The following is a 19706-nucleotide window of genomic DNA, read 5'->3' as shown; positions in this document are numbered from 1 at the left end:
AACCTATTCATTACACTTAACAGGAAGTGTGTTTTATTCATAAGGAGGGTCTTGGTATTTATAGGTCAGACTTCCACTTATGCGCTCTTAGGCTACAACACATCCACAATTCCAATTCACAAGAACATAGAAGAGAACAAAATTGACACAAGTGCAGTGTCACTGTCATGGTTTATGTTGCCTAGAGACTGATCAACCTATCACACATTCCTGTATTGTAGCTCTCAGCCATGAGTTCTAACCATGGGGAGAACAGAAACTAATGTAAACCTAAATCTACATGGCATGGCTTTAGTACATACATTGTGCAGTTCTCTGCTATACAAACCACGACATGTACTAAAATATATAGCTGTTATATTTTTGACTCTAAACCCCATTGAAAAGCCCAATAAACTGGCTTCGCACACACATCTGATGGCAGTGGTCTCTGCTGAAGCTATATCATCAGATCTCCTTGGGTCTTTTCGTTGAATGAAAGGTCATGTTGAAATTAGACAGGACAGTGTGTAGCCAGAGTGATAACATCCATCTTGGCCCCCGGCAGCTTTTTTAAAAACCTGGCAAGCCGTGACATTCCTTGAGCAGGAGGTTTCTTGCCCGGCCGAAGCCTCAGGAGTCATTCTATCTGTCTCTCTCTCTCTCTCTCTCTCTCTCTCTCTCTCTCTCTCTCTCTCTCTCTCTCTCTCTCTCTCTCTCTCTCTCTCTCTCTCTCTCTCTCTCTCTCTCTCTCTCTCTCTCTCTCTCTCTCTCTCTCCCACCTCCTCCCAGTAAACCACGCTGTGGTGTGCCTGAGTCCCTGGAGTGCCTATCTGCCCACTGAGTCGGGTCTGAAGCTGCCTCCCTGTGCCAACTGCTGCTCTCACTGGCACTGCAGACGCTACGGAGGGCACAGCCTGAGTGTGGACCCCAGAGAGGTGAAGACCCACAGGAGGAAGGGGAGCAACCCAGAGTAGTTATAAACAACGTCTGAGGATTACGCTCACTCACTCTAACACTCTCTCTCTCTCTCTCTCTCTCTCTCTCTCTCTCTCTGACCCACACACATACAAATACACACAAGGTGCAAACACGCTCACAGAAACACAGGACAGAATGGATTCAGAGTTCTCTGACATTCTTAAACAAAGTTATGTGAAAATCCGGAGAAGACATTTTTGGGTAAGTCAAATGTTGTCTCTCTGTCTCTCTCTATGTGTGTGTGTGTGTGTGTGTGTGTGTGTGTGTGTGTGTGTGTGTGTTGAGTCTGTATGTTTTTATGGAAACTAAATGCGAGCCACAGAAGTGGGAGAGGGAGCACGAGAGAGGAGGAGAGCGGCTGTTGGTTTGTTGTGGTTATGATTGCGTCCTATGTCCACACAGCGCAAGCCTGCTGGATCATACTTGTTTGCCTGCTGTTTACTTCCAATGGGCCGCTGTGTTTATCACAATGTCAATGATTAATCTCGAAGAAAGACGTCAATCATTAATGTATTCATATCTCGATGTGTTACGAAACTAGCTTATGATTTAACGATAACAGTCTGATCCAGGTTGAGAAACATCCAGAACACTGGCGCTGATGTGACATCTCAGATAGAGAAAACATGCCTAAACATGCCGTACGCTATATCAATCACCTAGACTTTCGGTTTACTGGTTAAAATCTTTATAAATGTATCATATCAACACAACTCAATTAATTGATTAAAAATCCTCCTGGAATTTTGCTCTCCACCTGTAAAGTCTTACGGCACACTTAGGTACTATACTGTAGTATTGCGCACTTCAACCAATGTAATTAAACAAAACGTGATGATTTTGAATTAATAACCTTTTATTCTCTGGCAGATCTATCAGAGGTGCTGGCTTGTGTTTAAGAGAGCTTCCAGCAAAGGCCCAAACAGACTGGAGAAATTCCCAAATGAGCGAGCCTCCAACTTCCACTGCCATCAAAAGGCAAGGCTATCATCACAAGACGGCCATATGACACAAAAAGCCCCCAATATAACGTAACTCAGTCCTATTCAGCTTCTGGTACGCCCATTTCATCTGTTAACAAATAGACAAACAGACCATGTTGAGATATTCATCTTCTTCTTCAGGTGATAGACTTGAAAGATGTCACTGATGTCACTAGACCATCAAAAGAGAAGAAGAAGAATGGTTTGGTTTTGACTTTCGCTGATGACAGCACGCTAGCCTTTACCTGTGACTCAGGTGTGTGGACCTGACTATCTCTATTTCTGTGTATTTATTTCTGTTTTAAAGGTGTGATTTCTAGTTCTAGGTTCTAGGGCTGCATACACATTTGATGAGACAAGAACAGATAAGAGTATTTGCTCATTTTACAAAGCCGTTCAGTAGGCCTACTGTATTATGAATTCTGAATGTGTTGTCACTGCTAACAACTCAGCCGCACTCCAGAGATGTGTCAGCTGAATATAGTTCACACAAATGACCCTTACTACTCTCCAGTGCCTAGTGTGTCCATCGGTCTCATATTAAGTTGTCATGTCTGACTGTTTCATTAGCAAGCATTTGAATGTTGATATGGCATTCAAAATATTCTCTCTCTCTTTCTGTCTCTCTCCCTCACACACACACTGTGTGTGTGTGTGTGTGTGTGTGTGTGTGTGTGTGTGTGTGTGTGTGGTCAGAGAAAGAGGCTGCAGACTGGCAGAAGGTCCTCCACAGAGAGTGTGTTCAGGATGGGATGCGCTCTCTCCGGAGTGGCGAGCCAGACCTGCTGGCCTCTTCCCTCACACAGCAGTGTGGTGAGTGCGGAACATTATGAGCATATGCCTCCTCCAGAGTCTCCAAACCAGACCAGGCGTCCTACTGTAGGCTGGGTGCACCCTGCCTGACCTGCCTGCCTGAATTTGGATTTCGCCCGGCAGCTCAGGCTGGAAACCCGCACATCTATCTCTCCTGCTTCCTGTCCACAACCTTTGGCTCCAATAACAAACTAGCTTATCCAAAAGACGCACTGGTTGATTGGTCTAATTGGTTGAAGGACTATCCAAGCGTACGGAGTCATTGATCACGCCTCTTGTGCAGTAGAAATAAAGCGCAGACTCCCCATAATCTTAGACGATAGAGCTTAGTATGGTGGTAGCCAGACCACAGGTCCTGCTCCAGGTGGTCTTTTGCATGTAAACCAGATCTGGCCAAAGCGCAGGTTCCAAATCAAATCCGGCCCTGTTCATCCCAATCTGACCTGAGGTGCATTCAAATTTGACAAACAGTGGCGAACGTTCGTGGTGAACATGTTTTCTTTGGACAGTTCAATTTGAATGATTTGGTGCTGACATTCCATTCGAACGGTAACAGCATTGTTACCTTCATCACAAACTGTTTGCACGATAGATAGATAGTTAGATAGATAGATACAGATAGATAGATATTATTGATCCCTAAGGGGAAATTTAAGGTCCAAGTAGCTAAGACACCACGCACATACACTACAATGTAAACAGGATGATAAAATGACAAATCCACACGACCAAATACAGTAGAAGACAACCGTGTATGGTAACAAGGTGATAAAAGATGTTGGAGTTCTAAACCAACCCTGCTTTGGGACCTCAGATCTTCTGGGTGTAGACTATAGACCTGCATATGACCCAGCTCCAACACTGATCTCCTAAATATTACATCTCTGGCTCTTGCACTAGATAACTAGATAGATTGATAGATAGATAGATAGATAGATAGATAAATAGATAGATAGATATTGATCCCCAAGGGAAATTCAAGAACTCAATCTAGGCCAGAACGAGGCCAGAACTAAGCCAGATCCAGGCCAGATTTAAGCCACTGTGAGCACCCATCTGTGACACACACACTGAGTCTTGTTTCCGAACTTGATACATCTTATGACTGCATGTCTGGCTATTACTATCAATTGCTCTGGATTATAGCAAATATGCTGGTTAATAAAACTCTCCCATACCCTACAGCACAGCTGAGGTCTATCTTAAAGGCACTCAGTCTGTAGCCTACAGTATCTTTGGCACATACTCTGTATAACTCGGCTACCAGAGATGTTTCACATTTCAGTTTTGATCTGGTGTTAATAATAGGATTTGCTGTCTGGAAAACACGCTTAGACAATATTTGTTGTATCCTTGTTTAGTTACGTATATAGGGTTTGGGGTTGTGTTGGAGCGCCCTCTACTGATGAATAATATATGTGAGATACGCTACACCCTGTAGGCTACGTTAGTTCAATGAGTGTGTTGCTGGAATAAACAGTGAACTGAATGCCGTCTCCGTTTCTTCAAGTATACAGAAATATAACAGTGGCGACGAGGATGGGATTATTGTGCAAGTAGGCTAAAGAAAACGATCAGTACTTGATAAGGAAGACGGAAAAAAATCTTTCAGGAAAGACAGCAAAGAAAAGTTCAGCAGTAAGAAAACTGGGAAGCTAGCGAAGTGGAATTAGCAAAGTAGCATCATGGCATCTTTCCAAATCGGGAGTATTGGAGAATACAAGGAATCAGACGAGGACTTTGAGTCATATTTTGAACGTTTTGAACAGTGGACAATAGCAAATGAAGTGCCCGATGACAAAAAGGTCAGTACATTTCTGTCTACAATTGGGGCAGAAACTTATCGTTTATTGAAGAACTTAACAGCTCCGATAAAGCCTAGCACAATGACGTACGTGCTGCTCTGCAAGGCGCTAACAGACCATTACAAACCAAAACCAATGGTGATCGCGGAGCGATTTCGTTTCCAACGGAGAAATCAGCAAGAGGGAGAAAGTGTAGCTGAATACATTGTGGCGCTGAAACAGCTTTCCAGATACTGTGAGTTTGACGGATATTTGGATGAATCTTTAAGGGACAGATTTGTCTGTGGTCTGAAAACAGAAGCCATTCAAAAAAGACTGCTGACAGAGCGTGACCTAACTTTTCAGGCTGCTTGTGACATTGCGAGCTCAATGGAAATGGCATCTAAAAATACAGTGGAAATTGCGGGGAAACCAAAGGAGGTGTCGGATGTACATCAGATATCCAGACAGAAAACAAGAATTGATCACCAAACTATACGTTCAGTTCCAAGTGGTAGCCAGCTGAATAGATCGGTGGTGGACATGGGAAGGCAGCCTTGCTATCGTTGTGGAGGCAGACATACAGCCACTGCCTGCAGGTTCAAAGCAGAAAAATGCCACAATTGTTCAAAAATTGGACATATCGCTCGCATGTGCAGGAGTGGAAAAACTGTGACAACACAATATGTTGAGCAGGAGGAAAATAACGAAGATGAGGTTAGTGAGGGTGAAAATGAACTATTTGGTGTATACTCAGTCTATACAGCTACAGATGGAAAAGGTGGCATTGGAATAGACTTAAACATAGAAGGTGCCTCAGTCCGAATGCAGTTGGACACTGGAGCTGCAGTGACCTTAGTGCCAGAAAAAACATACATAAAGACCCTGTCACACTTACCCTTAAAACCATGCAACTTGACATTGATCACTTTCAATGGGGACACCATTCCTATAATGGGCCAAATGACTGTGGCAGTGACATATGAGGCTCAGAGACAGACATTACCACTGGTCATAGTGAAGGGTGACCGCCCTGCACTGCTGGGGAGGAACTGGCTGAAGAGGATTAAGATAAACTGGGCAAACATATTCACAGTGCAAAGCAGAGGGGACAGAGAGCCGGAGGTATTGGCACTGATGCGACGCTACCAGTCAGTGTTTGACGAGGGGCCTAGTACAATCCGTGGATTCAAAGCGCACATCAGGATTAAGCCAGAGACACCGCCCATCTTCAAGAAAGCCAGACCCCTGCCCTATGCTTTGAAAGGGACAGTTGAACAGGAACTGGACAGACTGGAGGCAATGGGAATAATTTCAAAAGTTGATCGTAGTGACTGGGCCTCCCCTTTAGTTGTCGTCCCAAAATCTGACAAGAGCATTCGAATTTGTGGTGATTATAAAGTCACCATCAACCAGAGTGTAGAGGAGGAAACCTATCCTCTACCCAACACAGAAGATCTCTTTGCAACATTGGCAGGGGGTAGATGGTTTTCGAAGCTGGATCTGTCACATGCGTACCAGCAACTCGAACTAAGCCCAAATTCAGAGAAGTATCTGACAGTCAATACTCACCGTGGACTGTATAGATATCATCGCCTATCATATGGGGTCTCCAGTGCACCTTCGATTTTCCAAGGGGTGATGGACCAAGTGTTGCAGGGTCTGGATGGAGTCACCTGCTTTTTGGATGATATATTGATAACGGCAAGCACAAGAGAAACACACTTAAAGAGACTTGAAGAGGTCTTGAGCAGGCTGGAGAAATATGGAGTGAGAGCCAAACGAGCAAAATGTCAGTTCATGAAGGACCAAGTGGAGTACCTGGGACATCTCATTGATGGACAGGGGCTACATCCCACTGAGGTAAAAGTGGCGGCCATAGTCAATGCACCTAGGCCGAGCAATGTGACGGAGTTAAGATCGTACTTGGGCCTCTTGAACTACTATGGACGTTTCCTAGAAAACTTAGCCACACTACTCCAGCCACTGCATGCATTGCTGAAGAAAGATGCTCCATGGGAATGGACTCCAGGCTGTGAGACTGCTTTTAAACAAGGCAAGGAACAGCTACTGAGAAGTAAAGCACTTGAGCATTATGACACAAAGAAAAGGGTTAGGCTTGCTTGTGATGCATCACCTTATGGGGTGGGTGCTGTGATCTCCCATGTGATGGCAAATGGGGAAGAAAGGCCAATTGCATTCGCATCCCGCACTCTGACAGAGGCGGAGAAGAAATATGCTCAAATCGAAAAGGAGGCGCTGGGGATTATCTTTGGGGTTAAGAAATTTCATAAGTATCTCTACGGGAGGAAATTCACCTTGATTACAGACCATAAGCCATTGTTGGCCATTTTAGGGCCTCATTCAGCCATTCCGACATTGGCGGCGCTGAGGATGCAGCGCTGGGCACTGATCCTAATGGCCTACACCTATGACATAGAATACCGCAGATCGGAGGATCATGGAAATGCTGACGCATTGTCTCGGCTGCCAGAAACAAAGATGGATGACACAGCTGCTGAACAGGGGATCTTTTATTTCTCTTATGTGGATGAACTCCCGGTACAAGCCTGTGAAATAGCAGAAGGCACAAAGAAAGATTCAATTCTCAGCAAAGTGCAGCATTATATTTTGGAGGGATGGCCGGATGAGCTCCGGGATTCTTCACTGAAACTCTTTTTCAATAAGAGGACAGAGCTGTCAGCTGATCATGGATGCATCCTATGGGGACTGAGAGTAGTCATTCCACCAATACACAGACAACGGCTGTTGAATGATTTGCATGAGGGACACCAGGGCATCTGCCGTATGAAGGCGTTAGCCAGAAGCTGTATGTGGTGGCCTCAAATTGATAATGATATCGAAAATAGAGTGCAGGACTGCCAAGCTTGTCAGGCGGTACGACACATGCCGGGAGTTGCACCATTGCACTGCTGGAAGTGGCCTTCCCGAGTGTGGCAAAGAATCCACATTGATTTTGCTGAAAAGGATAAGCAACATTTCTTGGTGGTGGTGGACAGCCACTCCAAATGGCTTGAAGTTGTGCACATGACTGTGACAACAGCATTAAAAACCATTGAAGTCCTCCGTGGTCTGTTTGCTTCTCATGGCCTGCCAGAAGAATGTGTCAGTGATAACGGACCTCAATTCACCTCATCAGAGTTCCAACAGTTCTTGAGAAATAATGGTGTCAAGCAGACCTTGGTTCCGGCATACCATCCTGCCTCAAATGGGGCAGCTGAGCGGTCCGTTCAGACACTGAAGGCATCTTTGATGAGGCAGGTACTGAGTGAGGATCAAAAAGGCCCAAAATGTTCCCTACAGCATCGCCTAGCAAACTTCCTCCTTATGTACCGCAGTACGCCACATTCTGTCACGGGATGTACTCCAGCCGAGCTGTTTTTGAAACGTCAGCTGCGGACCCGTTTCAGTCTCCTCAGGCCGGACCGTGCCAAATTCATGGAAGCCCAGCAGGCAAAACAAAAGGCACACCATGATCGGTCTTCCTCTACCTTGCGGACCTTGAATGCAGGTGACTTGGTCAGAATGAGAAACTTCCGTGAGGGGAAGGAGAAATGGAGTAGGGCTACAGTTGTGAAGCGTCAGGGCCCTGTGACCTATCTGATTAATGATGGTGTGAGAGAGCGCACTGTCCATATTGACCACCTGCTGTCCTCCAAGGAAACCATGGACTTTGCACCTGTTGACAATGACCCCCCTCATGCCCAAACACCAGAGCACCAGACACTGGAGCACCAGACACCGGAGATGAACTTACCGGGAACTGCAGGAGCTACTGAAGCCATCAGTAGAGACAGGATCATGACACCAAGACAACAGTTGCACACACACACGCCTGCAAGTGCAGTGATCACCACACCCACAGCATATCGAACGCCACTTTCAACACCAGTCAGAGCACCCACAACCGAACCTGAACCAAGAAAATATCCACAGAGATACCACACAGCTCCAAAGAGACTGGACTTATGATTTCTATGTTTGCTTTAAGTGAATGGCCTCAAAGGCCAGGGTTTAGTCATGAGTTCGTAGCCTTGAAAATTAAATAAAGAGTGTGAGGTTGTTTAGTTTTGCATGAGTTAAAAGGCAAGCAAATTATTAACATAATGAGATGCTAACCTGTATTCCTGTTTTACAGTAATGTGTTTACAGCATTTTTATAGTAGATGATTTAGTTACTAAAAAGGGAGGAGTGTTGTATCCTTGTTTAGTTACGTATATAGGGTTTGGGGTTGTGTTGGAGCGCCCTCTACTGATGAATAATATATGTGAGATACGCTACACCCTGTACGTTAGTTCAATGAGTGTGTTGCTGGAATAAACAGTGAACTGAATGCCGTCTCCGTTTCTTCAAGTATACAGAAATATAACAATATTCACATAGTCTTTGCTAATATAAACCTGAATACGGCATTGAATGTCTAAACAAACGAAGGCTAGCCTGAGGCCCTGTGCGTGTTATCTTTATTGTCCCTTCAGAGCGCTTCCGTGTGTGTCTGCTACCTTGCAAGGGTCTGATGACGTCGGGCGAGTGCGTTTTGCAGGTGGGCCCGGAGGCCATCTCTCTCTGGGACTCGCGGAACCCCAGTCTCAAATGTGCATCCTGGCCTCTGACGTCGCTGAGACGCTTTGGACGGGACCGCACTTGGTTCACGTTTGAGGCGGGCCGGTTGGTAGAAATCCGTCTTCTACACTACACATGTATCTCAGTTACCTATGGCAAGAAACGTCTGTATTGGGCCTATTAGCCACACACTCAACATCTGTCATGCCGTGCACTCGGATGAGAAAACGTATATAGATTTTGATTCTGAACACAAGAGGGAGCTGTAGCTAGCAATCGACAGGTGTTTGAATGTAAATCTATGACGCTCTCTCTCTCTCTCTCTCTCTCTCTCTCTCTCTCTCTCTCTATCTCTCTCTCTCTCTCTCTCTCTTTCTTATGATTATGATATATTTTTTATTTGGTTAAAGGAGCAAATGAAGAGTTTGATTCCAAAACGCTATATATATCGCTATAAAAACATTAAAAAGTCATAATATTTAATTGTGTATTCCAGGAAATATCAATCAAATTACAGTTGTGTTGTTTTGATTGAGTAAAGATAAATCAAATAACAGTCCAAAATAATTTCTACTGAAATTACTGGGAATTGAAAACAAATTGTACAAAAAAACTATTTACAAAAATTCATTAAAATGGTGGATATAGCGTTTTAGAACGAAACTCTTCAAATAGTTCTCTGTTGCACTTCAAACAAACTTTAGCCAATCAGTGTGAAGTTCAACTCTGAAGTCTGTTCTGTCTCCTCTAGTATGTGTGAGACAGGAGAAGGCCTCGTCAAGTTCGAGACAATGGAAGGAGAGGCAATCTATCAGCGAGTGCGTGCGGCTGTGCAGTCCATCATAAAGCAGCAGGACTGCCCCCTCAGGTAGCCCTGTCCACCAGCTTACCTGTCTGCTCAGGTGAGCCTCAGGTGTGCCCTCCCACCTGTCAATCCCCTGTAAATTGTTTTGGCTTCAAGCTCTCAAGAGAGTGTGCTGAAAACATTTTTCCCCACCCAGGATCAATGAAGGTGACTTCAGCGGAAACCCCATGGTCCAGTCTTGTAAATAGTACAACCTGCTCTGTTGTGTGTTCACCATCTCCCTCTAGTGGATAAACAATGCATCGCTCAATAACTGCTGGCAACAAACCGTTTAATGGTTACACATGATGACCATTGCAAAAAAAGAAAGTATTACATTACTACAAAAGTTGAGGTTATTTTTTTCTCTATGGTTAATAAACTGTGATTTCAAAATGTGCCACAACATTATTTGATCTATTGATTGTTACAGTAACTTTACAAATGTGTTATAATTGTTCCTGTATCTCATGAATTTGATTACCAACACTTACAACTCATACAGACTATGGAACACCAAACAAAGGAACTGTTAAAGGATAGAACCTGTAACCCTTTACAGATGCTTTACTTTATTTCTCAGATCAGAATCGAAATTCTAAGGACTGCTTGTTCAGACTCCATATAATTTTATCACTTGTGCACATCATAAAAGCAATTTCTCCTAATCTTGAACAAACAGCAACTGCTTTAGTACATCCATACAATTAATTTTCTATACAAATGCCTTATTCAATTGCTTGAGTCATTACGTTGTCATAAGCTGTCAAGCATAGGCTATATATGAGGCCTGATAGAAAGACAGGTATGTCAGAATGTATAGACAGATTTACCTATACAACTGTATCTTACAGTGTTGCACAGCTCTTCCATTTTTCATCGTCACAATGGAGTAAAAACCTTTTTCTATTTACACTACAACAACGTCTGTAAACAAATTGCAGCATGAACATTATAATATGTCCAGTCTCTTGACACACACACACACACACACACACACACACACACACACACAATAATGTGTAACTCTAGTTTTTAAATAGCTACAGTATGCCACACAGACATTAAATGCTGCCTTTATGGAGATGCTAGTCATATTGCCAACATGATAAAGCTCAGTCAGTTTGACTATCTTGTTCGTACAACAGTCTCAGGACTTGTCATTGTCATAAATGCAGAGTTTTGAGACATCAACTAATTATTTATGTCTCAAAACACTCATAGTTTTCAGAAATGCAATAACTGTTGCGCAAACATTACTGATGATTCAAGAAATGTCTGAGAAACTGGCTTATAAGAAGAGGCCCCAAAGATATTGCTTGCAAAATATTGTAATATCAATATGTGGATCTCCTTTGCACAATTCTGTAATCCAGTAATCATTCATTATCCATATCTACAACAGACATGATATCTCATCCATAAAATATATCATGTCTGTTCTTTATTGCCATTGGCAAGGCACGTTTAGATGAAGTACTGTATTGCCTATTTGGTGAAGGAAAACAGTACAAAAGCCGGCAAGTCCAGGTGTTTGCTGTACGTCTATTTCAGTGAGAAAAGACAAGTTGTGGTTCAACGAGTTTGTCTTGTCTAAATGCTTAGTGTTGCTCTTACATGACGGCAATGACAGTTACATCTTGGTAGAAACTCATTTTATTCAATATGTTTAGTATTTTTACAGTTTGATGCCACTATGGTAGCCTAGAAATCTATAGTTTGGCTTGCCAGGCTACCACTATGGCACATACATAGCAAAAAGGAAGGCTGACACTCCTCATACTGTATGAGACCATGTTTTCCATTTTCCTGTCCAGTGTGTAATGACTGATTAAAATCACAGAGTGGTTTGACTTCAAGATGTGCTGATTGAAGGCAAGATTTGCTTTTGCTGCATTTTTAAAATGTTTTGAAAGTGTTAGTATTTTGCATTTGCCATTTTGGCCAAAGTGCTTCTGTTTAGACCTGTGTGCTAACTGCTTTAAAAACATGATGTCAGAGCTGACTTAAGCATTAAAGTGATTGAGAAAAACTGTAATGATGTGTTAATGAATGTTATTTTTAATTTCAGTTCAGTTTTATTCATACAGTGCCATATCACAGCATCAAACTCTGTGTAGAGAAAAAAACAGTGATTTAATATGAGCAGCCAATTTGTGACTGACAATATACCTCTGAAGTTCGCCTACAAAAAAGCTAGCATCTTTGCCCAAATAAGGAGATCCGGTATCTTCAGATTTTTTCTATGGGAAAATAACATGGGGATCTTGAATTATCTCACCTGTTAAACTCTCGGAGGAACGAAGCAATTGGAAATGCAGACGTTTTGCGCTACACAGTTTTGTCCTCTGCCTTCGAGTGGATACTGTGATTTTCGGTAGGTAAAGACGGCACACTTTGATCTTTGCAGAGCTAACTTATAATGCAAATTTCCATAGGTAGTTAGCTTCAGTTAACACCCGGATCTCCATATATGGGCAAAGATGGCAGCTTTGGTTCCTTTTTGCAGGCAAACTTCAGACTATTAATCTTACCTAATATCATTGTTTCCTTTCTGACATATCATTCGGTTATGCCCAATATTGGTATGATTCTGTGCTGATGTAAACTTCCCTGAGGCAGTCCTACAAAAAACACCTGCGACCCTGGACCTGCGGAGATGGCCCCAGTTACAGAACATCTAAATATACCCTACTGTATATGCCGAGCAGCATTGGACATGACACCTTACAAATAAACAAAAATAGCATAAAGAATGAGGTAGGCATATACTAGTGGCATTGGCTTTGTCTATACTAGAGTCAGGCTCACAAAAGGTTTAGATTATGTCATGTCTCTTAAATTGAATTTCTTAATCTGAAGCCCTGATGAAAGTTGTTGTTCCTTTAAGAAATTAAAATGCACATTGATTCTTTCATAAATGTGTTAAGTAAGTAGGTCTGGATGTCATTTGCACATCTACAATATTCTTCATTGCTCAACACAGGAAAAGGTGTTAGAATAGACAGCATTTTCTTTCACATCTTCCAAGGTGTTTCACGATCTGTCTCTTCATGGCATACAGTAGGATGATTTTTCATGGTAAGGCACCTTCAAACTCTTTCTTCAACAAGGACTTGTCAAGCAAGCCATTTCTGCCTAGAATAATTAACTACATGAGGAAGTATGTCCAAATGTCAACTGCCTGCAACATGACATTCTCAAAATGTCAGGAGGACCATTTCTGGAGGTATGGGCTACTTCTTCACGGCGACCTAGAACACCGCATGATGGCACATTCTTACAATAGGGAGGAATTCTGCTGGTGCTGGTCCAAATGTGGGCCACTCATTATCCTCCTGTTGATAATATTTCAGGATGACAAATTCTTACCACAGGGAGGGATTCTACTAGCCTGGTCCTACCAAACTCATAATGTACAGAGAGTCTGGCCACTTTCCATTGCCAAACACGAACGTCCTTGAATGCGGGAGCTCTGTTGATGTATAAAAGGACACTTCACTGATTAACATTAAGCTTTGTATCTTTAGAAAACCAGTCATGTTTTTGAATGGTCGTGCATCATTCCCTCAGTTTCCCTTGAGATGGGAGAAATACGGATTTCAATGTTGGACTTTTTGCTTTCAACGATGTAAAAATCATCATTTTACATCATTGAAAGCAGAAGTCCTATTCATGGGTTTCATTGAAATCGTATTTCTCCCATCTCAAGGCAAACTGAGGGAATGATGCACGGCCATTCAAAAACATGACTGGTTTTCTAAAGATACAAAGCTTAATGCTAATCGGTGAAGTGTCCCTTTAAAACTATTGGATCTACCCAGAGCCACTCAGATCTGCCATAACCAATCGCTAACGTTTGTATTGGTTGTGACATGCTCAAACTAGCGCACAACCTGAATGTCATCGTTCTCAGCTACTCCCTCTGTTCTCTGATTGGACCTGCACATTTTTGTCTTCAGAAAACCCGCGAATATACCGCAGACAATGTACTGAAGGGAAATGATGATTGAGCGGAAGTACGTAGGAGGGCGGAACCAGGCTAGGATTCTACTACTATACTATAGATTAATACAATGTGGTACAATTCTAAGTACTGAGTACTCTAAGTACTAGGCACAAGGACATCTACAGTAACATCTGGCAAAGAAGGAGGAACAATCAGGCTACAGCAGAAGGCCACTATAAAATGTCTTTCACCAAATAGTCCAGGCTACTGACTACAATGCCATTGGTTCCCAACCTTTTTTGGCAAGTGACCCTATTTTGATTGATAAAGGTAAACGCGCACCTTGTGAGGTGCTCACTGCGGTAAGCTGAATCGTAATTTAAACCCTATTTAGATGTCTACACAAAACACAAAACATTGCCGACCCCAATCATTCACAACATGTTATGAGAACACACATCTCAGCTCTGCTGTAACACCCAGTTGAGAGCAGTAGGCTACTTTGATTTTCAAGTATGATTACATCGATCAAAGATCTCATGCGGGTTGTAAAGTTCGCTTTTACGTAGATTGTAATGGAGGGCCCATATTCGTTTCATAAAGTTTTTTATATCTTTTTATTTATAATGTATGTTGTTATGTAATGTACTGGTCATATTAAGATACCCAGTATCTCAGCCGACTCTATTTGAATTTGAGGCGATCCCACATGGGGGTCCCGACCCCAAGGTTGGGAAATGATGGTCTATCTATGCTATCAAAGACATCTACATTAGAACACACAGTTTAGAGGATTTCCTTTGAACTAGCTAGTCCAGTCATGGAGGAAAGCTAAATAGTGTCCAGTCACGGAGGAAGGCTAGTGTTCACTGCTCGCTGGTCAGGAGGTTACAGGGGCTTCTCCATCCTCAGGATAATGACCCTGGTGAGCCAGGTGACCCACTGCGGTGACTCTGTGGTGGTGTGAGTGTGTGTGAGTGTGAAGCCCATCTTCTCGTACAGCGCCACAGCAGCCCTCTGCGTGGAGCTGGTTTCCAGGACAACCTTGGAGCAGCCGTGCTCCTTGCAGAAGTCGATGGCGGTCTGGGCCAGCCGGCGTCCGAGGCCCACGCGACGACACGCCGACGACACGATCATTCGGAACAGCTCGCCGTAGCGCTGTCCGCTACCCGGGTCCGTTTTGCCCGCCACCGCCACCATGCCCATGCACTCGGCCCGCCCGTCCACCTCGGCCTCCGCCACGAAGAAGCTGTTGTCGGGATCGCTGAGGTAGCTCCGCTGGATGTCTTGCATGTCTGTGCGGAGCCTGGCCTTGACGTATCCCGCGTACAGCTCGTAGCTGCAGTAATACACCAGCGCCACCCAGGCCCCAGCAGCGCAGGCGGCGAGGACCCAGCCCCCCAGCAGGTATCCCCCCACACACAGCAGCAGGGTGAGGCCCACGTAGAGGGGCCGCGTCATAGCGTGGGTGAAGGTGGGGGTGATGTGCTCCTCAATCCCGTCACGAAACAGAGCTCTGATGGCATCTCCATCGCTAGGCCGGAAACGTCTGATCACCAGGTGCACTGCAGGAAAATAACTGTTAAGGATACTGCAAAACACTCGCAAAATCTGTTTCAGTGATATCAGATTTTCTGATAGGACTGTGACAATTAATCGATTAGTTGTAAACTATTCAACATGAATCGGCAATTATTTAGGTGTTAATCAATGTAGGCGTTAATCCGTTCAGTGGTTAATCAGTTCGAGTTATTTCAAACCATACAGTTGATTATTTCTTGGTTTACTCATGCTCTTTGGCACAAAGTGAATATCTTTTGTGTGTGGGCAAAGGAGAACATAATTCAGGGCTACTGAAAAGTGGTCTGATACTTGGCTGTGTTTGGCATTCAGAAGGTCAATGAGAAAGTCCATGTTCCACATTTTCGACCTAAATTAAGGGGGTCTTCTATCTATTTGGCATGGCAATTATGATGAAAAAGTCAGTGCACTCATTTTAATAAATTGTGTGGTCATTTTAGTAAATTGTGCAGACAATTTATGAAACTGAGGGCGCTATTTAGTAAAAAGAGCACACATTTTCTCCAGATTTAAAAAACTCTTGCAGTGACATCTCTTGTTATGGGCTCCATAGTCTGCACTTAATTTTTTTGTGAAAAAAGTCTTATTCCTTATTATTACTTATTCATGATTTTATCAGGTCCCTTTCCACAGGTGTATCAATCAAGCGCCATTCAGTCTGCATTCATAATCTAGGTGCTTGATTAATACACCTGTGGAAAGCAAGGGACCTGATGAAACCCATGAATTGACACAATACATTTCCACTTTGATAGACAATTATTTTGGGGAAACAATTACAGTGGCTAAATGATACATTTTGCATTATGATGCTAATTGAAAGCACATTTGATGGCACATTCTTGCTTGTCATCCAATGAGTGACAATATCCTAAAACGTAGGCTACTATATACTTTTGTTTTTTTTTAGCAAAAACTTACTTTTCCTCGAACTTCCCCTTATCCTTGCTCCTGCTTGATTGGACCTAGCTTACTCAAACGTTGTCTTGATCATTCAAATGCAACTCGATAAGTGTGCCGTTCTCTCTTTGTTTAAAGACCGAAAGAAGAGAAAACTGACGAAGAATCTGATGAATAACCATGAGTCTGCAACATTTAACGACTTAATGTGTTCAAAGTTCACACGCGTCTTCATAAGTCATGGAGTGCATGCCATTAGGTTACTCTGTTCAAAACTACCGGCACATGCACACAAATAACCCCTGGACTCTGGTTATGTTTAACAAATCACTTCAGCAGAGTTCGTTACGTTGTTTACAATCCACGTTCCGACTCTTCTTCTTCACTGCCAGCATTAACGTAGGCTACCGTGGACACAAGGAAAGCGCTATCGCCATCTAGTTGGCTACAAGTGTTGCACTGGTTGTCCGCCACAGATTTGAACCACACATGGGACACACTAGCCTGGTCGTACCAAACCCTCATACTAATATTGTAATGAAAATTGAGCAGAAGCCAAGTCAGGCTAGGGGCACATGTACACAATGTAATTGTCATCCATTGTACATTTTCATACATAAATGTAGATACTTAGAACTTACTACTTTTAGTGGGTTTCACAATAATTTCCTTTCATATACAAAGCCCTGAAAGTTATGAAATATAAGAATGCTATAGGCTACAACTCTGGAACGGAGTAACAGAATCTGATGTACTATAATGTTTTGTTTATTTTGTTTATTTAGTTTTGTGTATTTTTGTTTTGTTTTGTTCTGAATGTTTACTGCACCTGATATCATGTACATGGATTTCTTACATATTTTAAGCCATGTTTATTGTGCATGCTAATAGGCTAATGAAATATGAAACAGAAATGAAATAGAAATGTAAAAAAAAGAAAAGATGGAGAAAAATATGCCATGAAAGTGAAACAAACGTTTATGATTGCTTTCCAAATCTTCTTATCTCAAACTTTTGATTAATCTGAAAATAGCCAAGGCTACTGACTTAAAATGTCAATTAAGTAGGCCTATCTCAGAATTTAGATTGTGTTCTCTCTCCACTAAGTAGGCTACAGGAAATGGGCTTCCATACTAAACAGGGTGGTAGCAATATGTATCTTCTAGTTTTCCTTTAATTTTAGAAAATTCTTTGTCATTGTATGTTTTTTTTTTCAATAGGTTGGCCAGTGCCTGACGTAGGCTATGCCTTAATAGCCCACTAAACGACGCAACGCAGAACAAACTAGCCTACACGCAAAATGTGCCGATGGTTAGCCTCCACATAGCTGACAGGAGAATAACATTGTTTTATAATGCTATATGGTAATATTCAATATAGGTACAAGGCAGCTCCTATGTCAAGATATTTCAAATCCAATAAGTAGACTAAACGCAATTAAAGACGGCATCCCTTAAATTGCAATGTTCTGTCACTATGTCAAGTCAACAAGAAGACATAATTCCAGGTATTGATTCATCCATAGCACCTTTCATCGGCTCTAGGACCCGGATGCGCAGCTGTTCCCAGACACCGGTTGATGTAAAGCTCACCACTCATTCAACATCCCCTATCAGCAGACAATAAGCGCGCGTCTCGGCTGGGACTCGCGGGCAGGGACAATAAAACACTCCGTATATTTGTGATGGAATTGGCCCTCACTGCTCTCAGATTGACTTGTTAGCGTGTAATAGGCAGTCCTGTGTGCCTGCCCGGTGGGATCTGCCGACATCTGCATCCGCGACGAATTCCTCCACCGCGCCACGCCAGGGAGATTGGAGCCGCGTCGACCGCCCACCCGCCCGCCCCTCCACCGTGAGGCACCGACATCATGAGCCAGAGGTTCACGGTGACCGCTTTCTCCAAGAGTGACGGCGACCGCTGCACGGCAGACATGCAGGGCGAAGTGAACCAGCTGTTCGAAGGGGATGAACCCACGCCGGGCGCATCACACCAAGACGGCGCTACCACACTCAAGGAAGACGCAGCCAGAGGTAGGATTCACAAGTTACTCAGCAGCCTACCTGTGGTCTAACATACTTAAGTACATAAGTCCGATCTGCAGATTGGTAGCGGAGTCTTAGCTGCCTGCCGGGCATGACAGCCAGTCTATTTGTGTGACTGGAATTCTAAACGACACATTGTTATTCCGCGAAGGTCTATTACATCTGCATCTACAGGTGCATCAGACAACACACGCAACCTCTGTCTCTCCTCTAGGACAACAAGACATATCTGCAACGATCCAACTTTGTCCTTAATGGCAGAGATAGGCAAACAATGGCAGAGATAGGGAAACAATATTTCTATACTCAGGGGTTCTTTCTTTAAAAACAATAGATGAAGACTCTTGATTAGAACAGCAAATCACTTTGAATTGCATTTTTGGAATATCTACACGTATGATGATCATATTTTGATGCATGGACAGCAGATAACAGACTGATGAGAGTGTTTAAGCAGTAATATGATTCCTGGTATCGGCCATGGTTGTGCTTTGTGGTTGGTCTGTCGGGTCAAAGCCAATATAGGGGTTGGGTTGCGGAGGGAGAGCCAGAGATGCATGAGTTTGCAGCTTCGTTCTGCAGTGTCAGAGACAACCCTATGGGAGAGGAGCCTTTCAGGGAAACCGCGTGTGTGTGTGTGTGTGTGTGTGTGTGTTTGTGTGTGTGTGTGTGTGTGTGTGTGTGTGTGTGTGTGTGTGTGTGTGTGTGCATGCATGTGTGTGTATTCCTTGTCCTTACAGCCCTGGATGTCAATGACAATTTACCAACACATAATGACAAACATGAGAGACACAATCAAGCGTGTTATATCTGTCAGAAACAAGCAACTTAGTATGCATCTTATTAACAAACTCTGTGTGAGAAAAATCACTCTGAAATAATGATGTTACGGTGATAAGAGGCGGTCTCATAAGAGACTGAGGTCAGTGCCCAGAATGGTGGTATCTCTGGGACTGATCTGACTCTCATCTTGCCCACTAGATGCCAGCCCAGTAGTAACAAACCGAGCATCAGGTCTAGATCCAGGACCTGTTCTAGACCTGTTCTAGTCTAGATCCAGGACATACTCTACTGTTGTTTCCCAACTATTAGTCACAGCATATACATTCATTTTGCAAAATTTCTTCAGCTATGAGGTTAATACATAGGGGCAGACAGTTAAATATGGTATTAATATGGTTTTGTGTCTTTTAACTTGCATAAAACACTGTCCTGCGGCTTATACACTATGTGGCTAATGCACAGGAAATTACTGTAGACCT

General features: G+C 43.2%; 2 protein-coding genes across 2 annotated transcripts; one reads left to right on the top strand and one right to left on the bottom strand.

Annotated features, from left to right (window-relative positions):
* The first annotated feature begins 1042 nt into the window (after positions 1-1042).
* LOC134092685 (docking protein 5-like) lies at positions 1043-10106 on the top strand. The gene is made up of 5 exons (XM_062545712.1): positions 1043-1161; positions 1831-1938; positions 2085-2199; positions 9005-9230; positions 9877-10106. The coding sequence occupies exons 1-5, from the start codon at positions 1096-1098 to the stop codon at positions 9995-9997; spliced, it is 636 nt and encodes a 211-aa protein (XP_062401696.1). The 5' UTR covers positions 1043-1095; the 3' UTR covers positions 9998-10106.
* A 4654-nt stretch (positions 10107-14760) lies between these two features.
* On the bottom strand, positions 14761-16789 carry nat8l2 (N-acetyltransferase 8-like 2). Its single transcript, XM_062545097.1, has 2 exons — positions 16421-16789; positions 14761-15483 (listed from the first exon to the last, which is right to left on the bottom strand). Coding segments are annotated over exons 1-2 (678 nt in total). The 5' UTR covers positions 16422-16789; the 3' UTR covers positions 14761-14806.
* Positions 16790-19706: the final 2917 nt, after the last annotated feature.

The sequence above is a fragment of the Sardina pilchardus genome, chromosome 9 (assembly GCF_963854185.1).
Source record: "Sardina pilchardus chromosome 9, fSarPil1.1, whole genome shotgun sequence".
Classification (NCBI taxonomy): Eukaryota; Metazoa; Chordata; class Actinopteri; order Clupeiformes; family Clupeidae; genus Sardina; species Sardina pilchardus.
This window is presented reverse-complemented; position numbering and strand designations above follow the sequence as displayed.